The 21,086-nt window shown below is 42.2% G+C and overlaps 1 protein-coding gene across 2 annotated transcripts in view; it reads left to right on the plus strand.

Moving 5' to 3' along the window:
- SERAC1 (serine active site containing 1) overlaps positions 1 to 21,086 on the plus strand; it is a 58,293-nt gene that overhangs the window by 24,453 nt on the left and 12,754 nt on the right. For both annotated transcript variants that reach the window (XM_080807087.1, XM_080807088.1), the window contains exons 9-12: positions 897 to 1,018; positions 2,057 to 2,185; positions 13,035 to 13,148; positions 15,856 to 16,018. In XM_080807087.1, coding sequence (XP_080663213.1) covers positions 897 to 1,018; positions 2,057 to 2,185; positions 13,035 to 13,148; positions 15,856 to 16,018 — 528 coding nt within the window. The remainder of the gene's footprint in view (positions 1 to 896; positions 1,019 to 2,056; positions 2,186 to 13,034; positions 13,149 to 15,855; positions 16,019 to 21,086) is intronic.

The raw sequence follows: 21,086 nt of genomic DNA on the forward strand, positions 1-21,086 counted from the left end.
TCTTAAAGAACTCACCCAGGTTATGAACTGCCATTATTAAAATAATGTCTGCTTCAGTGGTTGTAATTTTGTTTTCGATACATAGCTTAGTCCATTTGGGCTGCTGTAACAATACTGTCGACTGGGTGGCTTATAAACAATAGAAATTTATTTCTTACAGTTCTGTAGGCTGGTAAGTCCCAAGGTCATAGTGCTAGCAGACTTGATATCTGGTGAGGACCTGCTTCCTCGTTCATAGATGACTGGCTTTTCACTGTGTGTCCTCATGTGGCAGAGGGGACAAGGGGTCTCTCTGGGTTTCTTTTATAAGGACAGTAATCCAGTCATGGGGGCTTCCAAGGGTTCCCACCTCCAAATACCATGACATCGGGAAATTTCAACTTATGAATGGGGGTGGGGACACAGTCATTCAGAGCAATACATAAAGGCTGGACTGGTTAAATCATGAAGGCTCAAGCAAAGCATGACCATCTGGAACCTCAGATTACTCATGGACATGCCAGGATGCAAAGCACCACACTGTACCAGTGACATAGATCTCAGTGCAACCTCAGGTTTTTTAAGTAGTGATCAAAACAGTTTTTAAACACTAGAATTACTACAAAGAAAAGGAGAAGCATTTCAACCCGTTCTGACCTATCAGTTTTCACATTGGAAGTTCAGTTCTTCGAAAAGGTTAGACCACGATATACCTACATATGTGTTGAGGAGAATTGTGAGATCAGTCGTGGAAATGTTGGATATCTGGGTTACCGGTATGTAAATGCAGTTGTAATTATGTAAAGAGACTTGGGAAATTTTGAATCTCAAACTTGTAGTCTAAAAATTAAGTGTGCATTTAATTCTTAAAACAACTATAAGCTAATTTGGGTGCTAACAACATACTTTTACAATAGATTACCAGTACAGGATAATTGCTCAAGCCTGTGATCTGAGAACTCTTATTGGTTTGGCACGAAGCAAAGAGAGTGATCCTCGCTTTTTTCTCCCACCACCTCCTTTGCCGTCTTTAAAAGAAGTAAGTAAATAAAATAGTCCAGTGAGTGAAAAATAGATTAATATTTCATCTTCACTTTGGGCGCAAAGTAACCACTCAAAAAGTAGTCTGTCGGCTACTTTTCACAAGCAGGTAAACTAGATGTTAACCGGAAATTGTAGTTCCTATACAAAGATTTCTTGATTTACCAGGAGATGTTGTTTCTCTTGTGTTATTTTCCCCATTTGGGCGTTGTGAGTCTCTACACCAGTGGGGAACTTCATAGCCAATCAACATCAGTGAATTAGTTCTAATATTGAACTAATCAATGAACTAGTTCTAATATTGCTCTAGATCAGTTTTTCTCAACAGTACTGACATTTTGGGCCTAGTAATTCTTTGTTGTGGAAGGTTGTTCTGTACATTGTAGGATGTCTAGCAGAATCCCTGGTCTACTCACTGGATGCCAGTAGCAATCCCCTCAGTTGTAACAACCAAAACTATCTCCAGACACTGCTGACGGTTTCCTGGGGGTGCAGAAAGCCCCCGGAGAACCACTACCTGTAGGTATTAATATATCACTCTGCATAGGTTTTTACTAACCACCACATATAGATATTAATGTGTTAGCCCACATAGATATTAATTATTAACCACTAATAGGTATTAGAGCATGCTTCTTCAGCACCTTTCTGAGGCTTTCCTAGAAAAGGAAATCTGAAAACTTGCAATCAGTTGTTGAAAAATAGAAAAATGGATATGCGAGATGTAAGTTATTAGAGAAAATCAGATAGTAATGAGTTCTGGATTTAAAGAAGCAAGATTTAGGTAGAAAGAGTGTAATAATCCATTTTGAGCCAAGAGCTAAACTTTGCCTTAGGGCTCTCAGACTGAGGCAGCAGACAGAAGTACAGAACTCAGAATTAAGTGATTCACCATGTACTTAGGTGGTCCACAGTTTTCAAGACTAAAAGCTCTCCTTTATCCCTGCTCTTTTGTTTTGGCATTGATTCTTCGGTACTTTTGTTGTGCTCAGTTGTGGAGCTTAATTATGAAGACTTTTTTTTCCTTTTATGACAGGATTCTTCCATTGAAGAAGAGCTCAGACAGTTGCTGGCTTCTCTACCTCAAACGGAGCTAGATGAGTGTATCCAGTATTTTACATCTTTGGCTCTGAGTGAAAGCAGTCAAAGTCTGGCAGCTCAGAAGGTTAGCTCATTTCTTCATTCAGTAAATATTTTGGAGTGCCTGCCCACCCTTTCTAGGATCCTGTGCCAGGGTCTAGCACGTAGAACGTTAAAATAGTCACCCACCAGGAACAGAATAAACGTGTTGGCTCCTGGTTGTGTGCCAGGCCCTGTCAGCAATGGTGGGGAGACAGTAAATCAACAAAATCCCAGAAGGTGTAAGAGAGATTACAGGTCTGAGAGCCCTTCACTCTGCTTAGGAAGTCATGTAAGGCTCCATGGAGGGGTCTCTGAAGTCACCTCTGGAAGAATGAATAGATACTAATTTACAAGATTTTAAATATCATCTACATGCTACTGATGGGTATCTCTGATCCTACATTCCAACCCAAGCGCTCGATTTGAATCTTCAACTTGCTGCTGCTTGTCTCTGCTCGGATGTCTAATCGATGTCCCAAACTCAACGTGTTGAGCCCACCCTTCCTCTGCTAAGCTTTCCTTCCTTTCGCCTTTCCATCTGGGTAAACGCCATGGCATCCAGGACCCCCCTAGTTGCTCGAGCTAACGGCCAGGAACTCCTGTTCTTCCTTCCTTCCGCGTTCGGCCCGTCTGCAGTTCCTGCGAGCTGTCGCTTTAAGTACAGCCTGAGTCCATTTGCTTCCCAGTGTGAGCTGTAACCACTCCCCCTGGCTGCCATCACGTCTTTCTCATACTGTCCTGTTCATCTCGGCTCTGTTCTTGCTGTCGTTTTTAAGATAATTTTAAAGTATCTTTCAGAGTCTTCTTTTATTTTAGTTTATTGAGGTGTTAATTACCATTTGGGGCAGCATTGACCCTCTTGTATTAGATTGTGGGTTGACAATGGGTTATGTATTTTTACTGTGAATTTGTCTTTCACCGAACAGATCATTTTCTGTGGGAGTCCCAAGCACCCTGGATTGTAAATCTGTCTTCCCAGAGCAGCCTTTGTGCTTACTTCCATCGGATACCCAAGGGGTTTCACTGTTGCTGAACTAGTTTGATATTCATTCCCTGGTTTGGGATTCCTGTGGCACATGGGGAGTGTAAATTCAGACACATCTGTGGATGGTAGTCTTAGGGTTGATTTCTCATCCAGAGCCCCAAGCAGAAACAGACTCTTCTCATTGCTTTCATGAGCTGGTGGGCAGAGTTTTCTAGACTCTCTTAGAGAGAGGGCAAGCTTTCCAGGGCCTTGCTTTTCTATAGGTATCTCAGATTTAATTCCCACTGAACGTGAGACCCAAAACCACATCTCTTGCTCTGAACAAGTGGTAAAGTCCCGTCCAAGGAGCCTGCAGGCATTTTAGAGTAGCCGCCCGGTGCTCACCGCTTCCGCTGAAGATTCCGCTTTCAGTCTGTCACCTGAGGACTCACCTTTATTTCTTCTCCCCATTTTCTTTAGAACTTGGCTGTGTCTTAAAATAGCTTGTATGATATTTCATTAGACATTTCTAGATGTTTGTAGTGGGAGGGATTCATTAGAAGCCACGTTCAGCATTGTGCTGGATCCAGAAAGCTTCCTTACCACGTCTCCATCACCTCAGACACCACAGCAAGCTCCTTACGTGTCTCTCCAGTTGTACACCTTCCCAGCAGCCAGAGTGATTAAAAAAAAAAAAGGACATAAATTCGATCCACTCATGCTCCTGCGTTAAGCCTTTCAAATGGCTTCCCATTACATGCTACGTCTGAGCCCTTTACTTTTTGTGATCAAGGCATGGACTGGCCACTCTTTATCAGACTGGCTCCCCTTGGAATGGCGATGAAATTGACAGGCACCAGTTCCAGGATGGAGTTTGTGTAGTGGCAGATGATGTGCAAACAAGGACACCGGACACAGGTCAGAAGGGCACAGGACAGCAAGCCCAGCTGTACGTGCCGTCTTGTCAGAGCTCGCCCAGTGCTCTACAGGGTCCTTCACACCTTTGGAGGAAGACTGCCTTCGCTCGTGAAAACCATTCTGATTGAGGGTTTATGTTCCTTCATGTCTTTCACCTCTTTGGTTAGGTTTATTTGGCAAGGAAGAAGGAAAACTTTCATTATTTGCGGATGACATGATATTCTGTATAGATAACCCAAAAGACTCCACCAAAAAATTGCTAGAACTGATACACGAATTCAGTAAAGTTGCAGGATACAAAATCAACGTACAGAAATCTGTTACATTTCTATACACCAGTAATGAAGCAGCAGAAAGAGAAATCAGAGTCAGTCTCGTTTATAATTACACCCAAAACAATAAGATACCTAGGAATAAACCTAAACAAAGAGGTGAATGCCTTTAAAAAAAAAAAAAAGGCACTTTTTTTTTTTTTAAGATTTTATTTATTTATTTGACAGACAAAGATCACAAGTAGGCAGAGAGGCAGGCAGAGAGAGAGACGAAGCAGGCTCCCTGCCAAGCAGAGAGCCCGATGCAAGGCTCGATCCTAGGACCCTGAAATCATGACCCGAGCCGAAGGCAGAGGCTTTAACCCACTGAGCCACCCAGGCATCCCAAGTAGCACATCTTTAATTAAACATTAAAAAAATACGAACACATTTAACTTAGTTTCAGTTCTGAGGCCCCATCTCATCAGACCAATAAATAACTCTATTTTAGTTCTCATTTCCCCCTCCCCGCCCCCCTGCCGATTTAGTCAGGCTTCTCAGATTTTTTTTTTTACTTACCAAGAAGTTGTGAGTGAAGAGATGGGAGGGTTGTCCTTCTGGGTTTTAGATACCTGCCAAAGCTGCCTTGTAGTCTCCAGGCACCTTTCAAGGGGCAATACGCTGCTTCTGTACGGAGCTACCTCCTCGGGAGGCCACTCGGCCTGGGCAGATAACCGACAGCTGTCTGGTTTTAGAGCCGGGCTTCCTCATCTTTGTATACCACGGACCCCCCCTTCTGGTGATTTAGTGAAGTCATTTCTAGATGCGTAAAACGCAGTACGTAGGGTTACAAAGGAAACTGATTATATTGAAATACTCTTACCAAAAATAATTTTTGTGCTATAATACATGTACTTCTTTTTGATGCATTAAATAACATTACATTTAAAACAAAGTTGAAGTTTATTTTTAAAATATTTTAACTTTTGAAGTAATTTCAAACTTTAAGAATTGTAGAAATAATACATTTCATTAAGATATATCAATTATTACTATTTTGTCCCATTTGTTTTCTGACCCCCCAATTACTCCCCATCTCTCTGTGGATATATTTTATATGTCTGTTCACACACCTTTACTGTTTTCCTCCCTGAACCATTTGAGAGTTAGACATAGAAGTGATGTCCTTTTGCCTGTAAAGACTTAAGCATGCATTTCCTGACAACATGGACATTCTGAGATACGACCACAGTACAGATATCAAACTCAGAAAATTAACATTGAGGGCGCCTGGGTGGCTCAGTGGGTTAAGCCCCTGCCTTTGGCTCTCGTCATAGCTTCAGGATCTTGGGGTCGAGCCCACAGGGAGCCTGCTTCCCCCTCTCTCTCTGCCTGCCTCTCTGCCTACTTGTGAACTCTCTCTCTGTCAAATAAATAAACAAAATCTTTAAAAAAAATTAACATTGATAGAATACTGTGCTCTAATACAGACTCCATGGTTGAATTTTGCCAAGCATCCTAGTAATTCTTTCACGGCAGCTTATTGTTTTTGGTTTTCAGTCTGATCTGTGTCTAAGGATGAAACATCACACCTGATGGTCATGTCTCCTTTTATCTGGAAAAATGCTTCAGCCTTTCTTAGTCTTCATGTCACTGACATTTCTGAAGACTACAGAGTAGCGGTTTGCAGAGTGTCCTCAGTTTAGTGTGTCGCATGTGTCCTCAGGATTAGAGTCTGCTTCTGCATTTATCGCAGGAACAGGGCAGAGGTGACCTATGTCCTTCCCGCTCTGCTGCCGCATCCAGAAACACAGGAGGCCAGTTGGTCCCCTTGTTGCTGATGTTAACTTGCCAGGTTTCTCTGCTTTGATGTTAATACATGCTTTGTTTATAATGATTATAGGATCTGAGGGGAGAGGGGATGTTTGAGGCTGTTAATCCTGTTCCTCTTCAAACTTTCAGACGATGGTTTCAGTATCCTTTGAATAAATTGTGCCTGATAATGGTTATTCTTGGGTGATTGCAAAAGGGTGATCTCCGCCTGCCCAACTCAGACAATCCCCCTTTACTTCTGTCTACTGTAAGGAAGAGCTTTCCTTCTTCCTTCCTTCCTTCCTGATACATGGATCCAGGGGCTCGTGGATTATTATTTTATTCACTAGATTATAACCCAGTACTACTTTTCATATTGATGCTCAGTGTCACAGATTTGGTATGGGAACTCCTTCAGGTTGCCTCCCATGTGTTTTGAAATTGTCTCCATTATTTTTTGAGTATCTCCTTATTGTCTGGCATTAGAAAACATTCTAGACTCCATCTTAAACTTTCTGTGCTCCCACTCTGGAGTCAGCCGAATCTTCAAGAAGTCCTGGTTACTTCCAGGCCAGTGGTTGTTGGAAACCAACTTTTGGGTGTAAGCTTGCTACAAGTGTTGCGTTTAGACTCTTTCAGGGACGAAAATTGCAATTTCTTGTGGTTCAATTCCATGTGTAAATTTTTTTGTTCGTTTTTTTTTTTTTTTTAATTTTATCTACTTATTTTGACAGAGATCACAAGTAGGCAGAGAGGCAGGCAGAGAGAGAAGGGGAAGCAGGCTCCCCGCTGAGCAGAGAGCCCTATGTGGGGCTCCATCCCAGGACCCTGAGATCACGAACTGAGCTGAAGGCAGAGGCTTTAACCCACTGAGCCACCCAGGTGCCCCTAAATTTTGTTTTTTAAAGCCATCAGTGTGAATGCTGTTGTTGCTTGGTTGAACAGTAATATTAAACTGAGGACTAGTCTGTCCATGTATGGGTCTCAGATAACTGCTGGTGGGTGGACACTAGATGGCAGTGACACGTCTGGGTCACTAGTATGAGGATGTGTAGTTGACATTCAAAGGAATGAAGATCCTGGCAGCAGATGAGATGTGATAGGAAAACATCTATGCTCTCGGTTGCTGACAGAGCCACACAGATTGCTACTGTTGATATGGTTTACTCTCTGTGTTTTTAATTGGATGCCTTGCAAAATTTATGTGAGATGTCAGGAATAAAGACATAATGTTTCCCCCTCCAAATGTATGCCTTCCCTACCCTGAATTCTGTCTACGCTAGGCTTAAGGAGGACCCTGGGTCAACAATTCCTATTTTAGAATAATCACCATTTCTAAGCACAGTTGGTTTGCACAAATTGCAGAGTTCTGAGGTTGTGAATTTTTATGCAGAAACACCAGAGATTAGCTTTTACGCACATTAAAACAAAGGGACCCACAATTAGAGGCAGTATCAAGACTGCCTCTCCCCCTGCTCCCCACCCCGGCAGTGATCTCCCATCCCTCCATTGGTTCCTTCTGCTCATTGGAAGAGCCGGGTCAGAGAGAACAAAAGCACTTCCCAGCTTTGCTGTCCCCTTCTCATGGCTACACCCTTGGCAGCCTTCTATTGTCCGCCCAGGGAATTTGCTGACTACAATCTGGGCATTTGAGGGGCGGGGAGGGGCGGTCCTTGGCCTTCCACCATCCCAGATGTTGCCATCAAAAGCATTCCTTCTTTGGTGTCAGGATCCAGCTGTCAGTCTCGTTTTGTTTTTGTTTTTGTTTTTGTTTTCTTAAAGATTTTATTTATTTATTTGACAGAGAGAGAGGGAACACAAGCAGGGGGAGTAGGAGTGGGAGAAGCAGGCTCCCTGCTGAGCAGGGAGCCCGATGCGGGACTCGATTCCAGGACCCTGAGATCATGACCTGAGCCGAAGGCAGACGCTTAATGCCTGAGCCACCCAGGTGCCCAGTCTCGTTTTGTTTTTGTTACCCTCTGGACACTTCCAATCAGTCAGCTTGTCTGAAATTTCAACCTTTCTTAGAGGACCTCGTGTCTGTGACTCAGAGCCTAAGGAAGCAACCAGAGATGCAGAAATTTGAACGTTTTATTCGTCTTTTAAAAAGATTTTATTTATTTATTAGAGAGAGACCTCGAGCAGGGAGGAGGAGGGGAGGCAGAGGGAGAGGCAGACTCCCCACTGAGCAGGAAGCCCAGTATGGGACTCCATCCAGGACTCCAGGATCATGACCTGAGCCGAAGGCAGACTCTTTTTTTTTATTTTTTTAAGAGATTTTATTTATTTATTTTACAGAGAGAGAGAGAGAGAGATATCACAAGTAGGCAGAGAGGCAGGCAGAGAGAGAGGGGGAAGCAGGCTCCTCGCCGAGCAAAGAGCCCGATGCGGGGCTCGATCCCAGGACCCTGAGATCATGACCTGAGCCAAAGGCAGAGGCTTAAACCCACTGAGCCACCCAGGTGCCCCAGTCTGAACATTTTAGATTGTACTTGCTTTTTCATCTACTGTGACAAGCTGCCTAGGGTCAGGAGAACAGTAAATGTGGTACCTTGAAATGATTTCCCATCACAAAGCTTTTGTGGTCTTGGCTTAAGGACGGCCCAGCTAAAATCCTGCAGTTCTAATATTATCATTCGCCCCTGTAATTTCCTAGTCTGAAATCAGCTTAGGTATTAGGGTCTGCAGTCTTTGCATCAAGACACTTCTGACATCTATCTGCATAAGCATAGCAACATGTTATGATTGAGAGAAAGACACTGACAGATTGGTTTAAGGATGGGAGATTGCTTTAATGCCCGAGAATTTATTTTTTTTTTTAATTTTTTTTTTTAAAGATTTTATTTATTTACTTGACAGAGAGAGATCACAAGTAGGCAGAGAGGCAGGCAGAGAGAGAGAGAGGGGGAAGCAGGCTCCCCGCCGAGCAGAGAGCCCGATGCGGGGCTCGATCCCAGGACCCTGGGATCATGACCTGAGCCGAAGGCAGAGGCTTTAACCCACTGAGCCACCCAGGCGCCCCTAATGCCCGAGAATTTAGAAACCTACAGATACTTACACAAAAAAGGAAACTGTGAAGCTCGCTTTCCCATGGCTGGACAGGCTTCCCCAGTCCTGCGGTTCCCCATGACATACAGCTATGCATACTGAGGATTCTTTGTTGGAACGAATCCATCATTGTCATCGCAAACTCCCTGTCCCTCCCCTTCTCCCAGCTTTGGTTGTGAGTAAATCTCAACAGTTATAAGTAACAGAGAAAGCAAACACAGCTTATTTCTAAGTGTTTCAAGAAAATGGATAATCATTCTCAGATGTCACATCTCCTAGCAGCCCTCAGTGTCGGCTTACCTGAATCTGTTTCTTCACCGCCTTTCTAACTGTCCCCTCCCACAGGCTCACTCTCCCTCCTGCTCATGCCTATGCTCCAGCCACACTGGCTTTTCCTCTCCAGTCCTTGAACTTGCGAAGTGTTTGTCCGCTCGCTCTCCCTCTGCCTTGGATTCTCTGCTACCCAGCTTGTCACACGGCTGCCTCTTTGTCCTCCAGCTCTCAGCTTGTCAGCTCCAGAGAGACCTTCCTCTTTATCGCAAATGTTTATTGCATTTATTGTCATTCCTAGCATTCATTCCATTGTGTAATTATGCTTTATATTCCTTTGTTTGCTTACTTCATCCTCTTACTCCCTTCCAGTAGGCTTTAATAATCTCCCCAGTACCAGATACAGCCTCCCACCCAATATGTTCTCGATAAATATTTATGGAATAATGAATGAATCATGAGAGCCAGCTGTGCACAGACGTATACATACTTAAGTAACAACTGGCATATTTCTATTATGAATCAAAGTATTTTTACACAATTTTTTTTAAAGATTTTATTTATTTATTTGACAGAAATCACAAGTAGGCAGAGAGGCAGGCAGAAGGGGCGGGGGAAGCAGACTCCCCGCCGAGCAGAGAGCCAGATGCGGGGCTCGATCCCAGGACTCCGGGACCACGACCCGAGCCGAAGGCAGTGGCCCAACCCACTGAGCCACCCAGGCGCCCCAGAATCAAAGTATTTTTGTATGACAGACAAAAATGGAGATACTGTTTAATCGGAGTTGTAGATTATATGGTAAGAAAATTTCTATTGTGTATTAAGTGACTTGGCTGTTATAAACTCGTTGAGACGCATTTGAAATATACTGTGTTAATCCACAGTTATGTTTTGTCTCACATTGAATATCATAATAAACAATTATACATAAAATGCTTTGTTACCCATAATTAATATATGATATGGATATAAATTCTTTAGTAACTTGTTTTATTAGTTGACATTTCCTCTATGCTTTATTGTTATGATTGCCTTCTAATTTTTATACCTTACCCTTGTTATTGTTTTTAACAGTGTCACTCTTTCTTTCCCTTCCTCTTCATTTCTTTGATCCTTAAGAGATCATTTTTTAGTTTGCATTTATGGAATTTGATGTATGGCATTTCTTAAATTTTTACAAATTTATGTAATCTTGCTCTATCTTAATCCAATGATAAAGCAGTAGTAACCTATGTGTTTTATTTTTGTGTTAAGAATGAGAATATAGGGGGGCGCCTGGGTGGCTCAGTGGGTTGGGCGTCTGCCTTCGGCTCAGGTCATGATCTCGGGGTCCTGGGATCGAGCCCTGCATCGGGCTCTCTGCTCAGCGGGGAGCCTGCTTCCCCCTCTCTCTCTGCCTGCTGCTCTGCCTGCTTGTGCTCTCTCTGTCAAATAAATAAAATTAAATAAATAAATAAATAATAAATAAATAAAATAAAAATAAATAAATAAAATTTTAAAAAAAGAAAAGAAAAATGAGAATATAGGGGGTGCCTGGGTGGCTCTGTTGGTTAAGTGTCTCCCTTTGGCTCAGGTCGTGACCCCTGAGCCCTGGGAACCAGCCCCACATTGGGCTCCTTGCTCATCGGGGAGCCTGCTTCTCTCTCTCCCTCTGCCTCTGCTCCCCCTGCTTGTGCTTGCTCACTCTCTCTCTGAAATAAAAGAAATCTTAAAAAAAAAAAAAAGAATTAGCATATAATCCATATGACCACACCACGAGTTTGCACCTTTTATTCCTTCCTTTTCTTGTGGTTCTTACTACCACACAATCTGCCGGTTCACAAATAACTTCGAAGCTTTGCCGATGAGGTCGGAATTGGAACTGTATTCTTATATCTCACTTAGAAAATGATCAAGAAAAACGCAGAATCCTAGGTAATTTTTTTTCCTTCTTCTTTTTCTTTCCTTGGCGCATTTAGCTTAGAGGTCAGATGATTTGAGGGTGTGAGGTAGGGAGCGGGAATTGGGAGAGGCAGGTTGTGGTGGTAGATGTTTAAGATAAGTTCCCCATCCCCCAGAGCCCACCACTTCACTATTTGCCCTTATATCTGCTAGAGGAGAGAGTGACTCTTAATGAGTTAGTCCCTTCCCAGCCCTCTATTGAAAGAACGTAAATATTTGAGCTTAAAGCATGTTTAAACTTGGAAAAGCAGAATGTTACATCAGAGAGGATGGCAGGAGTAAGAATTATAGAATGGTCATTTTGTTTACTAGGTTTACTAAACCATGGCCCTATACATTAGCTCAAAATGCAGAAATTTATGGATTATATTTCCTATAGGATACGCTGGGCTTTCTGTACACATTTTTGAAGAACATTACCTTGTAGTTGAGCTCTTCTACCAGCAGGTGGCCTCTATGCACAGTCATGGCCCCTCGTTCAACTACAAAGCGCTTCAAAGGAGGTACAGTAATCAGTCTTCCTTCCATCCCTTCCATCTCCCCCACACCCCCCACACACACACTCACATGGTCACACTTACTTTCTCACAGATTGTAGCATATGATACACTCTTCTGCCCCTTTTTCTAACTTGAGGGTTTGTGTGGGAGATTGGTACATATCAATATATGAGGAGGCTCAGATTTTCATGTTCACCTAGCATTCCATCGTACGGGAGTCCCATCACGATTTAACCAGCCTCCTGTTGAGGGCAGTTCGTCCTTTCAGTCTTTCGTGCTTACAAATGCTGTTGCAGTATACAAACCTGTACTTGCATCACTTTGCCTTTGTGTGTCTCAGTAGGATGAACTATTGAAGGGCCCAGGTGCCTGCAGTGTAGATGGCTGTCCTGAGTTGTCCTCCTCGGAGGAAGCACGGTGATAGGAGCGCCGGCTTCCCCACGCCTCTGATAGACAAGGACTGTTTCTCATGTAGAGTCACCGTGCATGCCTCTCACGAGAGCGGTGTCGGGCCTCGTGCCATAGATTTCCTTTCCTAGGAACTTTCTGTTTATGACTATTGCTCATTTTTCCGTAGCGTCACTGGTATTTTTGCCACTGATTTGTAGGAGATTATTACTAGTGACATTAGCATTCAATCTATAGTAAGAGTTGAAATTTTCTTTTCACACTTTATTCTTATATTTTGCTATTTTATAGGGCTAGTACACGCCCCTGTTCTGTCTCATGGTTTTCCTAGCTCTTCTGTTTATTCTTCCATATGAACTTGAATTTCAATTTAGGAAGAATTAAAAGCTCTCTGATCATTGTCATCGGTCATCTTCATTTTAAACTTTCCCAGTACTGCCTTTTCTCTCTATTATTATTTTGAGTAATAGCCTTCAGGTAGACTCTGCCAGCATCATCTTACAGTAGAACATATGGTCAACCCTGGGCTTTTCTTACTTGATAAAGAATTGTGTGTTAGTCTTACATTCAGAGAAGAGGACACAGAGGAAAGAAGTAAGAAAAACATGAAGATTGCCTCTTCTAGAAATGATTCCTTATGTTTTCTGTTCTAGTAAGCAACAATTTGCATAACTAGTTCCCTTTCAGCTTCCAAAATATGTCGTGTATAGCTCAGGGATTTTTTTTGTCAAACAAAAAATATGAGTCACTCTCTTCAGTAAACATTTAATTATCTTTCAGGGTGGCTTATGGTGTTTTGGAGGAAATGGACTTCCTTATGCTGAAAGTTTTGGAGAAGTTCCTTCAGCTACAGTGGAAATGTTCTGTTTAGAAGCTTTGGTAAAACATTCTGAGGTAACTTACATTTTCAAAATGTGGTTTAGTTTCTGTGATCACAATGAAAAAATTGTACATGTTGGCTCATTCAAGGGAAGTAATCCTCATTTTTTTGTAGAAGAAAAAAACTTTTTGCTTGTTTTAAAATTTCTGCTTCCCCCCATTTAGTTATTAGAATTGATAATCATAATTTAGCACCAAGACACATATTTCATTTTTCCCAAGCATTTTTAAAAATGTATTTAATCTTAATTGCACATAAAGAAAGCAATCCATTGTCTAAAATATAGCATTGACCTTTGAATTATGCTATCTTCTACTGCCTTTCTCAGATCATTTTTCCAAATAATATTACTAGGTAGTTAATTTCCAGTAAAACATCTGCTAGAGATGTAGCATATAGAAAAAAAGTAAATATTTGGATGACCATACTCTTGAATTTTAACCAGAGCATATATTAATGGTTTTTAAATTTTTTGGCATTTATGACAACTTTTCTGTCATGATCATATTTTATTTGTTTACTTTTATTTATTTTAAAGGTTTTGTTTATTTTTAGAGAGAGCAAGAGAAGGGAGAGGGGCAGATGGAGCGGGAGAGAGAGAATCTCAAGCAAGACTCCATGCTGAGAGCAGAGCCCTACATGGGGTTTGATCTCAGGACCCTGAGATCATGACCTGAGCTGAAATCAAGAGTTGGATACCCAACTGACTGAGCCAGGTGCCCCCTGGTGCCTTCTTGATTTTATTTTATTTTTTTTAAAAGATTTTATTTATTTATTTGACAGACAGAGATCACAAGTAGGCAGAGAGGCAGGCAGAGAGAGGAGGGGAAGCAGGCTCCCTGCTGAGCAGAGAGCCTGATGTGGGGCTCGATCCCAGGACCCTGAGACCATGACCTGAGCCAAAGGCAGAAGCTTTAACCCACTGAGCCACCCAGGCGCCCCACCTTCTTTATTTTAAAAAGAAAAAAGCAACAAACTTTGTGGTGCTCAAACGTGAATGTCTAAAAATCACTTTTAAGCATGCTTAAAAGTGCAAGTTTCGTGGTCACCTTTAGATATGGGGTTGTGTCCAGAAATTTGCATTTTTAAAAAAATTTTTATTTATTTATTTTTTAAAGATTTTATTTATTTATTTGACAGAGAGAGAGAGATCACAAGTAGGAAGAGCAGCAGGCAGGGGGGCGGGGGGGGGAGTGGGCTCCCTGCTAAGCAGAGAGCCCGATGTGGGGCTCAATCCCAAGACCCTGAGATCAGGACCTGAGCCGAAGGCAGAGGCTTAACCCACTGAGCCACCCAGGTGCCCCCAGAAATTTGCATTTTAACAGGCATCCCTGGTTGAGGCTTCTGGAAGTGGTCCATCCCACATCGTGAGAAACCCCATTCTAGAGCTCTTATATTCTCCAGTTTAATTTTGGGAACCATTAGACATGGCTCAGAAGCGTCTGGTCATCTCTAGTTTCCATCAGTGGGGTTAGGAATTAAGTACAAAGCAGAGGTATTAGCATTGTCGTTCAAAAGGGCATGTAGGAAAATGAGCTGGAGTTTTTGCGGCTTAAGACTAGTTTCTAAGGCAATAGATGCATCTTCAGGAAAGTAGAGTGCGTGGAATAGCTTTCCAGAAACCTCTCAAGTCATTACATAGCTCACTGATGTGTGTCTAAAAGACCTACTCTTATACTCTTAAATGCACTTAAAATGTCATAAAATTCAATAAAAATTTGGAGAGTGGAAATTGTTGCATACATGTGACGTATCAGTGAGTCCCAACCAGTGATGGGAGGAGGCCAACGCCGTGCCAGTGACCTTGGCACATTGTGAGGACTTAACAATATTATTACATATTTCCTTGGGCTTTCTTTTCTCTTGTTTCTCCATTAAAAATTCACATCCCTTTTTCTTTTCTTTTTTTTTTCCCTTTTTATTTTTTATTTTCACCACTTGATCCTTCTCTTTAAGAAATGTGTTCTGACTCCCGAGTTTTAGGAGAGCCCCAATGCTGTGGGCTTGTGTGGGGCGGGGTGCAAGGCCACAGATGGAGCTTATCTCTGAGACTTCTCGATGTAGAAGCAAACTCGGCCACTTCAAGTGAGTGTTTCTTCCTGTTATCAGGTGGCAGCTTTCTCAAGCGTAGAAAACCTTTTTAAGGTCAGGCCAGCCAGAATATCACTATTAATTGAAACAGTTCTATAATAATGACATTGTCAGGTTACACATCCCATCAAGAGCTAAACAGTAAGAGAATTTTACCACTGAAGCACCCATGCCTACACAATAAGAATAAAAATTTCAGGGTGCTTGGGTGGCTCAGTCGGTTAAGTGTCTGCCTTTGGCTCAGGTCATGATCCCAGCGTCATGGGATCAAGCCCCACATCAGGCTCTGTGCTCAGTGGAAAGCCTGCTTCTCCCCTCCCACTCTCCCTGCTTGTCTTTCCTCTCTCACTGTGTCTCTCTCTGTCGAATAAAGAAATAAAATCTTGAAAAAAAAAAAGAATAAAAATTTCAGAAGTCCTGGTGAGATAAGCCTTAATTTTTTCAGTGATTCTGAAGCACCTCTCGCATAGAAAAGGGTTTGCTTATTTATTTCAGCCAGCCGAGATGAGAGTTTCAGGTAGGTCTCTGTCCTTGACCAGGAGCTCCCTGTCTGTGCCTTCAGCATGCTGGGTCACCTGGCTAGTGACTTTGTGCAACGTTAACTGAGATTTCATTAATTTATTCTGCTAGATATCTACACACTGTGATCAAATTGAAGCAAATGGAGGCTTGCAACTACTTCAGAGGCTGTACCAACTTCACAAGGATTGTCCTAAAATACAGAGAAATATAATGCGTATCATTGGAAATATGGCTTTGAATGAACGTCTTCATTCTACTATAGTTCGCTCAGGTAACACCTCTATGTACTGAGTATTTTGGATTTGGTCCTTTGTTCTTCTCCCACCTCCACCCCTCATGATACCTTAATTTTTTAATAGACTTAAGACTTTGCTTATGATTACTGATGGGTCCTTAGAGCATGTCATTTTCGTAGGGACACGGAGTTGCTTGAGACATGTGGATGGCCCATATCTAAGATACTCGGTGCGGGGACAGTCACGGGGGAGCAGTTTTTGCCATCATGACCATCTAATTGTTTACGTTATCTTTGATATGATTTGGTTAACCAAGAGATGTACTCGGGGTATAAATAGTGATGTCCCCGCCTTGCAACTAATAAACTGATGGTGGGGAGATACTTAAAACCCTGCGGAAATTGCTGTTCCTCGTCTACGGAACATTCTCACCTCATCTTGCCTCTAGCGTGCTGGTTGCAGAAGGGTGGTTTCCTAACTGCAGCACTCCTTCCCCGTGTGCCTTTTAGCATTTGGCATTTTCTTACAAGCAAGAGCCCTTCTTTCTCTCTCCTTCCATCTGTCCCCCTCCTCTCTTCCTTCTTGCCTCTCTCTTCCTCCCTCCCTCCCTCCCCCATCAGTATGGGCATATAGATTCCTGGTTTTTTTAATGGTTTATAACTTATTACTGTACTTAACATTTGATGCCAGATTGTCTCAGTTTTGTGTAGTGGGAGCCCCACAAACTGGCTCCCTGTGTCCTTGCAAAGTGCCTACCTCATTTTGGGAGGCATTCATTACTATTTGGAATAACAACATGTTCCAGGCTCATTTCTCTGGGGAGAAATGCAGAGAGATTTTAGTGCAGATCGACTGGAACAGACCAGGGTGCTTGGTGTGTTTGTTAGTCCTGGAGTGTCTTTGCTTCTTGGCTCTTTTCAGTGGAAAAAGCAAGGTGATCTATGCAAATACACACACACACACACACACACGCACGCACGCACGCACACACACAAATATGCAAACGTGTGTGCTCATCATATACATCCATATGTTCATATTTATTAGAAACTATGAATTTACATTTTTTCTTGTGTTTCTGCTTTGTTTTTTGGTTTACATTTAAGAGAGTTTTGATCAGCAGAAGTTTTTAATTTAATGAAGTCTCATTCAGGGATCAGCCAACTTTTTCCATAAAGGACTACCTACTATGGGTTTTATTTGTCCTGACTTTTTAGATCCTTAAGGTAGAAACTTAGATCATTGATTTTAACCTCTTTTTTTGTTTCAATTACCTGTTGCTGTGTATGAAACACAAAATTCATTGGTCAAAATAGCGATCCTCTGTTTTCCTCATGAATCTGAAACTTGGGCAAGATTTGGTAGTGAAGGCTTACGTCACTCTAAGCAGCGTCAGCTGGGCAGCTCAGCTGTGGGACGGAGGGTTCACTTTCATGATTGCTCGCTTACCTGGCTTGCAAACTGGTACAGGCTCTCAGCTGGGCCTGGGGACATTGGCTCCTTTCTCCCCGCGCCTCTGCACGCAGCTTGAACTTCCTTTAAGCATGGTGGCCAGGTGTAAAGGGCAAATGTCCCCAGAGAGGGCCAGCTATAAACTCTTTCCTTTTGTAATCAAACATTGGAACTTATTTCTGCCACGGCCTGTTGATTAGGACCTAGTCATTGAGTCTGGCTCGCATTCAAGGGGAGGAGACTTGGAAGAGGTTTAGACTCATCACCTCTTTTTTTTTTTTTTTTTAAAGATTTTCTTTATTTATTTGACAGATCACAAGTAGGCAGAGAGGGGGAACCAGGCTCCCTGCTGAGCAGAGACACCCCCCCACCCCAGATGTGGGGCTCGATTCCAGGACCCTGAGATCATGATGTGAGCTGAAGGCAGAGGCTTAACCCACTGAGCCACCCGGGTGCCCCTAGACTCATCACCTCTTAATGGACAATAGTGTCAAAGAATTTGAAGACATGTTTTCAGATCACTGCAATTTAGTACTTAAAGCAGTAAATTTCCTCTAGCCTGCTTTAAATGCGTCCCTCGCATTTTGGATATATTGCATTTTTGTCATTATTCAGTTTGACATATTTTCTAATTTTCTCGTGAATTTTTTCTTTGTCTCACGGGTTACCTAAAAGTATGCTGTGTAGTTTATAAATGCTGTTTTCTAGATATCCTATGTCTCTCATTTCTAATTTAATATTGCATGTGTTCAGAGAACATATCCTGTAAGATTTTAGTCTTTGGAAATTTACTGAGACGCAGTTGATGGCCTGTTGTGTGGTCTGTCGTGGTGAGTGTTCTGTGTGCACTTAAAAAGAAAGAGTGCTCTGTGGGTGTTAGGTGAGGTGTTCAGCATGTAACAATTAAACCGCATTGGCTGACAGTGTTGCTCAGATCTTCTCTAGGTCTTCATTGTGTTTTGTCTAGTTCTGTGAATTACCGAGAGATGTGTGAAATTGTTCACCCCTTGCCATCCTTTGTGGTATTGGCATAATGTATTTTATTCCTACACGTTATAGACTTTGTGATACACTCTTGTTACTCAGTCAAGTGATATTGAAAGACTGTAAGAAAAAAAGTCTTTCTTATTTGCACATTGATAATATTCAGCATTCTTCTGTTCTGTTTATCTACATTTACATCTGATATCGTTTCCCCTCGGGCTAAAGACCTGGGTTTGCTGGACAAATTCTCTCACTTTCCATTTTCTGAAAGTCTTTACTTTGCCTTTATTTGATTATCCCAGGAAAGAGATTTTCCATGGATAAAGGATTCTGTGATGAGTGTGTTCTTTTTAATGTCAGCACTTTTAAAACTGCCATTCCATTGTCTCGCAGCCACCGCTGTCTGATGAGAAGTGTCGAATTCCTGCTTTCGTTCTCCTGCATGTACCTTGTCATTTCCTCTCTGGCTTCTTTTAAGGTTTTTAGCAGTTTGGCTATGAAGTGCTTGGTTCCTTTTTCATATTTATGCTGCTCAGGGTCTGCTGAGCTGACTAAATCAGTGGGCTGATGTTTTTTTAATCAGATTTGGAGAATTTCCGGCAAGTATATCTTAAAAGACTTTTTCTTGTCTCCGTTTGCTCTTTTCTCCCATTGGGATCTCAGTCGTGGATATCAGATCTCTTGATTCTGTTCCACAAGTCATTGAGACTCTTTTCATTTCTCTTCAAATATTTTTCTCTCCCTCCGTGTTTTACTTTGGATAATTTTTGTTGACTTATCTTCAGTTTCTTTAATGGGATAGAGCCTTGATCAAATCAGTATTTTATTTAAAAAGCCCACAAAACACTCTTCCCCGAACTGAACCCGGCTCTTACCCCAAGTCTTTCATTGTCTCGGTGATTTCAGTGTCCCCTGGGCAGCCGACTGAACACCTTGGTCTCTCCAGCTCCTTGAGCTTCTCGTCTCCGTCGACTTCCTTCTCTGCTCCTGATTGTCTAGTGCTCCACTCCCATGCCACGCCTGGATTTAGTCACGGCCTGAAACCACGTCACCTACAGAATCCGTAATTCACCCCTCAGAGTGCATCCCCCTCTCATTCAAGTTTGTCTTTGCATCTGCTCCCACGGTGACCAGTTTTATTCTCTCCAGGAGTTTATCTGCTGACTCTGTTATTTTCTGCCCATCCATTTGTCCTCTTTATCCGCACTCCCCTCCTGATGCAGTGTCTGTATAGTCCATGGTCCCTCATTTCACTGACGTTCTCTTCAATGTCCTGGAACTCCCTTTCTCTTCCATTCTCTGAGCACATCCTTGGTCAAGACCCTGGCGCTAGAGAAAACCTACTCTGTCTTGCTTCTGTGGCTGAGCATAGAATCATTGCAGACTGGTCCTCACCTTCATATCGCTCAGCAGTCCTTTTTCTCCAGTCGGCATGCCTTACTGTTCCTAGCAATGACGATCGAACCTCCTCCACATACTTCAAACCTTCTCCAGACTCCGTGCCTGTCAGCAGATGACCTCTCCTATGGCAGTGAGACAGCCGAGACCCTGAAAGGAATTTCCCTTGGTTTCCCCCTACCAAAACCAAACCAACTGGTCTTCTCCTTTTCTGCTCTTGATGATAGGAAAAAGGACATCTCTCATGAGACCTCCAGCTACACCTGGCCCCTGGCTCCTTTCACTGTCTTGGGAATTGCCAGTTTTTTCTAATCTGTGTAGTCAGGGGCTCCTTCTCAGCAGGCTCCTTTGATCAACACAGATCTGTGTTTTACACGTTGTGTAAAACCACCTAAATTCTCGACATCACAGCCCCCTGGTTTTTCACCTTCTCTTCTGCTTTTCCATTTTATGTCTAAACTTTTCAAAGTTATCTGTGCTTCTTTTTGCTCAGCTCCCATTATTTCTGAGTATTTCAGTTTGAGTTCTGCTGCCTTACCTTGTATTTTTTCTTTAGGTATCCTGTGTCTGTACCTATATATATCTATACACACACACACGTGTATATATCTGTATGTGTATATATATATATATGCATCTTAATAGTTTCAGGTCTAATTTTTGTGATTCAGATTTACAAAAGTTCAAAAGATACTGGTATAAATAAAATCTTTTTTTAAAAAAAGATACTGGTAATATCCACTGCTGGTGATGGTGTGTGAAAACTGCTCCTTTCATACATTGTTGGTGAGAATGTAAATTGATTCATTTTTTTTTATAGGCACTTAGTAGTATCTATTAAAAGAATGTATACACCAATTGACGTAGTAATAATACTACTGGGACTCTCTCCTACCTAAATACTCATGGGTGTTCTTAAAGATTTGTGTGCAGAAATGTTTCTTGGTCTGGTGTTTGCAGTATGGAAAAAATAGAAACAACCTCAATGTCGTCAGTAAGAGTAATGGTAAATAAACGATGGTATACTCAAACTATGTCACATGCTATAGTTAAAAAGAAAAGTCCATGTATGCAGAGAGCATTCCAAGACACCATACCGAAGTGCCAGATCCCGGTCACGGAACAGTAGAAATAGTACGATTCCGTCTAGGCAGGGGAAAAAAAAAAAAAGGAAGCATATAGCGCTTTAGTGTATAGTGTGTATGTAGAAGTTACAGGTATAGGACTGAATTTTTGAGAAGGTTAGAAGGGTCACCACCTAACTTTGAA

This window comes from Martes martes, assembly GCF_963455335.1.
Source record: "Martes martes genome assembly, chromosome: 6".
Lineage (NCBI taxonomy): Eukaryota > Metazoa > Chordata > Mammalia > Carnivora > Mustelidae > Martes > Martes martes.